The following is a 6,655-nucleotide window of genomic DNA, read 5'->3' as shown; positions in this document are numbered from 1 at the left end:
TCATCAGTAAAAAAGGAAGCCATAGGCTGAACCACTCGTTACAGCCACTGCTGGACGGACCATGGAGGTTTCTGCAATTTCCTTCTAAGGGTCTGTGTCCTGATGCACGCTATTACTCTGCGACAAGCACATACAGGCACTTGCCAAACAAAGCGGTTTAGCGGTCAAATGCTTACCAAACAGGCAGGTTTCTGGCAAAACTATTTCTGCTGTCAGCTGGCACGTACAAGTTATCTTCAGGAAGTTTTTGTTGACCCATAACTGAAAGAAGTTCTACTTTCTAGAGAAAATGAGTTGTTTTAAACCTAGGAGAGACGAGTCATTGTTTCGTGACTACCATTCTAAACTCCCAACTACTATACTGGAGTTTTAAATCTCACTGTATTATCTGAGGTATAACAGAAACTGCCTTTTTTATGTTTTCCAGTCGTGTAATTACAGAGAACTCGTTGGGCCCTGGAAACAGTACAGCAAGACAAAACATGCATTATTATTTAAGTCAGGTTTTATAAGCACTTACTGCGATTGAACTGTCCAAAGTATAAATTTCTCCTTTCTTGAGGCTGTGGCCTGCATGTTTTTCATTTTGAGGTGTAAAGCAAGTCAGCGTGCTCTGCTGCTAACCTATTACAAGAGGCTGTTGGAAGCTACTGAATTCCAGCCAGAATTGATTACTTTGTGCCTCCATTTCTTTGTTTGAAATACGGGGCTACTGCCACTTTGCAGCCATGCTGCCAGAGTACCGGTCTATGAACAGTTTCAGCACTCTGTATCAACAGGTATAGATAGCTTCGCTGACCCTCAAGGGAACGGCTGCCGCTGTTACGCCAGAAACGAGTTTCAGCAGCATTTTAAAAAGTTCAGTTTCGCGCTATGGAGGCGCTACCAGCAGCCCCCCGGCAAGGACCCGCGGCCGCGCTCCTGGTGCCTTTGGTGAGGCAGGTGACAGGCCGTCCAAGCCGCGCAGATACGGGCAGCCGACACCGCCCGCGGTGGGTCCGTGTGGCGGCTAACGCGGGGGGCGAGGGCGTAGCGACGCCACTCCCGCCCTGGGAGCCCGCCGAGGGCAGGCGGGGCAGGAGGCAGAGGCAGGGCCGGTACCGCCGGCCGCCGCCCCGCTCCCCTCCACCCCGGAGACCTGCGGCGGGCGCTGCGGCCGCTGAGGGGAGCACGCCGAGGGGAGCACGCCGAGGGGAGCGGGCCGCCCCGGGCGGGGCAGGGCAGGGCGCTCATTACCACAGCGCTGCGCTGAGGCGGCGGCTGTTGCGGCGGCGCGGCGGGTGGGTAGCGGCGGGCGGCTCCTCCTCCTTCTCGCCGGGCGCAGCATGGCGGTCAAGGTGACTCTCCCCCTCCGTCGCTTGTCGCAGGAGGAGACGGGCGGACCCCTCGCCTGCCCGCGCGGGGCGGCCGGGAGGGGGGGGGAGGCGGGCGGCGGGAGGAGGCAGCCGCTGCCGCGGGAGCCCCGCGGAGGGCCAGGCGAAGCTGCCGGCGGGGGCGGTGATGGCGGGGCGGCCCCGGGGACGGGGCAGCGGAGCGCTGCCTGCCCTGCCTCCGCCTCCTGAGGCGAAGCGGCGAGGCCGCGGGGGCGCGGGCCGAGGGCCCTGCGGGCGCGGGGGCGCCGCGGGGGCGGGGGGGGGCCCGGCGGGCGCGGGCGGGGGGCCGTTACCCGGCGCGCGCGGGCGGTAACGGCTGGGCCCGCCGGGCGGGAACGGCTGGCGTCGCGTGGGGCCGGGGCGCCGCGGCTCTTCCAGGCAGCCCGAGTCTGACAGCTGTCACCGGCACTGGAGCGCTGCGGAGCCCCGCAGCGCGCCCAAAGGGGTCGCGTTTGGGGTTCGCCCTATCGGGTAGGTAAGGGAGCGGGTGTTGCTGCCCTTACCGGCGCGCGCAGCGGTTTTTACCGACGCTCTGTCGGTAGCCCCGGCTAGCGAAGTATTAACGTGCTTGTGTTCACAGGTGCAATCAACCAAAAGAGCGGATCCTGCTGAACTACGAAGTATTTTTTTGCAGGTAAAAAGATCTGTCTAATGTTGTTAGATTGACAGACTTTTATTTTTTGCCCTTTCAGCAGCTTGCCACGGCATCATAACGCGTGTCGCGCTTGTGGGACGCTTAAAAGTTCACTTTGCGGGCACAATGTGTTGAAAGGGCTGTCGGGCACTGAGGAGAAACTGCTCCTGACACAAATCGTGATTAACCATTTCCAAATGATAATTTTAAATAATTTTCTAAGGTATTTTCTAATTTCCTATAAAGCGAATAATTATAACCATGACTAAGTACTGTTATTTTTTAAATACAGTTTTGCAAGATCCTAAAAAAATTCTTTTTCCATGGCTGTATGTTTTGTCCTTGGGGTTTATATGTATTCCTCTTACACATGGATGGACAACTGGCAATGTTTTTAGAACTTAAAAGTTAATTTCTTAAGACTGATGTATTTCATACTATTATCCCTTGCAGGGCCTTAGGATTAACACATACAAATAACAGCATGAGGCTTTTTCCACTCCCCTTAGTTACAGTGAAGCACGATCTGAAAGGAAAATCCAGTCAATCCTAAAACTCTGATGATAAGGTTTGAATCAGGCAGATGAAATAAGGACAACTATGTTTCAGGTCATAGTTGGGCCACTGATACTTCCAAAATCACTAAAATACCTTTTCTCTTCTCCCTTCATGTTGAGTATTACACAGTATATTTAAGAAGCTTTCCTCTATGAAGAAGGAAAGAATATAAAATTAAGTATTAGAGCTAATACTGTAAATAATAAAATCTATTATTTAATCTTTGACATGTATCTTTTGGTCCTACCGTCTTATCTAACAGTTTCCACATATAATGGACAGAGAGACATTTTTGCCTGAGGGAGAGAAGTTAAATTCCAACCATAATTTTGGTGGTTTTTTGCTTTTGCATACTGGGTTACACTGGTAACATTTCTGGAGTGCTAAAACTTAGAACATTGGAATCAAACCGTGAAAGCCCAGCATTTAGTTTCTAGTAAAAAAATCCTCCATCATAGGTTCATTTATTGTTGACATGACATTTAGCTTTTGTAGATGAGCAATACAGTAGAGTATGTTAATAAAATAAATAATGTGAAAATATGATTTTTTAAAATATATATTAATACAATATAAAAATATGTGGTTCTAGAACATCACACAGCTCTTTTCCAACTTTTCGCAAGATACTTTTGCATGTTTGGTTGCAAAAAAGTGAAATGTGGTGTCAAAATACTCTATTCAGCTCGGAAATGTGGACTTTTTATGATTCTTGACTTCCAGTCAGTAGCAGTGCTTGCTTCTGGAAAGAAGTAATTGTTTGAAGTCCTTGGTTTTGGTCCTACAAGGAAAAATGGAGAGGAAGAACATTGTACAATTGGATCTTGTAGTTGTCTCTCTGACAATACATGTTTTATTGACCTAAAAAGCAGACAGTCTGGTTTTAAAACAGCTTTTTGGTCTTCTTCATGTTTATCTTGTAATCTTCAAAGCAACATGCAAATTAAGTTGTGGATTGTTTTGTGCTCTGAGGAATGAAAAATACGAAAGCTCTCCTGTCTCCTCTGGAGTATCTGAGATTTGCAATAAAAAAAGAGAAACAAACATAAACATCTCTGGCACAGAAAGAGAGTTTATATTTCTTTTGGATTATATTTGATTATAATTGAGTTTGAAATTGTATTTTTTGTTTGATAGGTAGCAAGCAGACTTAGTTGCAAACTTTAAAAAAATCAAAAGAGAACAACCAGCTCTTTCTAAGACTAAGTTGTAGAGAGTCTTGTTATGAAATATTGCTAGTGTTGAACACATCGGTTCAGATGTGTTGTGCTCTTTGCTGAGAGTGCTAGCCTGTTCTGTGAGCTTCAGCTAAAGGTCGTGCATTCCTTCCTAAATTTGGCTTGCCTTGCAAATAGGCGGAAGGGAAGATGTGCACTCTAGGCCTCTTCGTCATCCACCTTGTCATAGAGAGGGTACTTAAATTTCCTTCTGTTCATGCGTATCCTCTATAATGTGATATGTGCCCTCTGTCCATCCCGTTTAAGTTGTATCTTAATGGATGCTTGATATATACCTTTCTCTCAGAACTTCTGAAGCTTGCTATATATTTCTTTTGATTATTTTAAACTGTTAAAAATCTTAAGTTTGCCTTGTATTAAAAAGATGTGCTATTATTTCTGTGTAATCCTGTAACTATGAAATGCAGGCATTGAACTTTCATGTTTGTGCACCATCAAATAAGTTACCTGTCCTGTGTTTGCTAACCGCTGACTTCCGTAACAACCATAAAAAACAAAATAGAAATTTACTGGAGGATAAAAGAGTTATGTAAAACAACAGTTATCAGATTTCTTAGTAAGCCTTCATTCTTTTTTCTTAGGCAAGACACAGTCAGCCCTTGGGGTATATAGTTATATAGTTGAATTATTCCCTGCCTGCTGAATGCAAGTGGAACCTGTTCCAGCAAGGTGGAGAAAGAAACAAAAACAAATTTCCAATTTTAATACAGGAAACTTCCCCCTTAAAAATGTCCTGAATCTCTTGCTCATAGCTTAGCTTAATTAAAAAAAAAAAAAAAGTTAAGGGTACTCGTAGGGCTCTTTTGTTTTGGAACTTAACTTCTTATGATAAAATCATTGCGATTGAAAAAAACCCTTTAAATTGAAAATTAACCAATTTTTCAAAGAAAGCATTGTTTCCAAAAGTTGGCAATACTTAGCACTATATTGTAGAACTAGAGTAGTGTTTTTCTGTGTTCATGTTACGTGGTGATGTTTAAAAAAACTCTCACGCAAATTCATCAAGTGCTTACCTGAGACAGTCTAGAAATGTATAATAAGAATTTTGTGTTATAAAGTAATATAATTCAAGACTGAGGAAAATATGGGTTTAATTGATGTGTTATGTTTTATATGCAAATTAAGATACAATTTACAATTGTCTGTTTTGTGCTAAAAGATTCTTGACTTAAGTTGTATGGTGAAAAGATAACCTGAGGACAAATGTAAATACATGCCAAAAAGGAATAGCCTAGCTACTTCGTCAGGCGTTAATTTATTGGCTCGATGCCAAGCCCTTTTGAAATACCATGACCTTCTCATATGGAGTTCAATGTATCTGTCAGTTAAGTATTTTTGTCTCAAACATTTTTTTAACAAAACTTGCCCCACACAGTTTTTATTGTAAAACAATTTGCTCTTTGTAATAAACTCAGATAAATTGGTGTCTGAAGAAGAAAAATATGACATTTAGATTTTTACTATCTTTGATATGCACTCTGCTGTCATGCAGTTGAATTCCATTGTTCTTGAAGATATGCTCAATACTCTGCATGTTTGATGGTTCTTCATACACAAAAATTCCTTTGGATTGCATGTCTCGCAGCAGAATTATGCTTCATAATGCATTTTTTAGTCACTTGTGTATACGACTGAGAAGAGAACCTTTCTGAGTTGTTTCAATGAAGCCACAGTTTCATTGTATTATCATGTTGGCAGCAGTGCTGAATTAAAGGATTCCTGTCCACTGCCTTGTGTTCCTATTTTTGTGGAAATCATCTATTTTAATTCTGCATTAATTCAATAAGCCGGTTTACAGTGCAGTCTTGCAAACAGTTGTCATCACAGCTATTGGGTGGAAGAGGGAGAGGTGATGTGAGGGGCTGGTATTGTGGAAGAGGTACAGGAGATGCTTAAGCAAGCATTGATGCTGATGCAAGCTCCTTTACACTGAAATAGTGTCCTGACTGAATTGGTTGGGTTGCATACAGCTAAAACACGCATGAGACATGTGAATGATCCCCTTTATCGTAATGGAATGTTACACCTTAAGAGGTATTTTGTGTAGGTCTTATTGTTAATATTCTGATTCCTGTGGGTCCATGGAAGAGTAAGGGCCCATTTTGTTAATCTTTCACATAAAGCTGTGTCAGCTGAATCAAGATACTGCAGTATATAGTGGAAAAGTTACAAGTTACACATAAGGCCATTAATTGTATTTTGAATTCACTAGCACAGAGAGAATGCTTATGTAGTCATCATTTAATGACTAGAACCTAGAAAGGTGAATTATGTTTTTACAAATGAATTAAAAATCACTACTTTTATTGTAAATCAAAATTCTAATGAAACAGCTGTGTAGTTTTGCAACTTCACTTTCTCAGTATGAGCACAGTTCTATGTATATGTTTGAAGGTCTGCATCTAAATCATTGTGTGTACAAGTAGACTGTACAGTAGAGAGTGAACAGAAGACGTGGATTTTAAACAATTAAGTAAGCTTGCTTATGGGTTTTGTGAGCAAAAATGCTGAGAAACAAACTCGGTCATCAAACTGGATTGGGTCACAATAGTTTAGGGAACTAGAAATCTTTTGTGAGCTCCTTTCCTGTGTTCTAGGTTGCAAACATAGTTTAACTTTGCAATCTGAAAACTTAGGTTTTATTTCTAAGATTACTGTCATATCGTAAATAAACTACAAGAAATTCTTCCTGCAACTATACTGCCATCTTGAAACAAGATCTGAAGGGTATGAACTTGCATAATACATTTCCCTTTCATCACTTGTGATCCTTTCTAATCCTGCCTCCTCATGTTCTTAGTTCAAGATTGGTATTACCCAGCGTAACTGCACAGCTGAGGGCATGGAGTTTA

General features: G+C 43.0%; 1 protein-coding gene across 1 annotated transcript in view; it reads left to right on the top strand.

The window, feature by feature from the left end:
- Positions 1 to 1,088: 1,088 nt before the first annotated feature.
- Positions 1,089 to 6,655, top strand: part of SLC25A12 (solute carrier family 25 member 12) — a 52,367-nt gene continuing 46,800 nt past the window's right edge. Inside the window, exons 1-2 of the mRNA XM_069781421.1 lie at positions 1,089 to 1,337; positions 1,954 to 2,007. Of these exons, the coding sequence (XP_069637522.1) occupies positions 1,326 to 1,337; positions 1,954 to 2,007 (66 nt within the window). The 5' untranslated portion in view covers positions 1,089 to 1,325. The remainder of the gene's footprint in view (positions 1,338 to 1,953; positions 2,008 to 6,655) is intronic.

Source organism: Haliaeetus albicilla, chromosome 4, assembly GCF_947461875.1.
Source record: "Haliaeetus albicilla chromosome 4, bHalAlb1.1, whole genome shotgun sequence".
Classification (NCBI taxonomy): domain Eukaryota; kingdom Metazoa; phylum Chordata; class Aves; order Accipitriformes; family Accipitridae; genus Haliaeetus; species Haliaeetus albicilla.
This window is presented reverse-complemented; position numbering and strand designations above follow the sequence as displayed.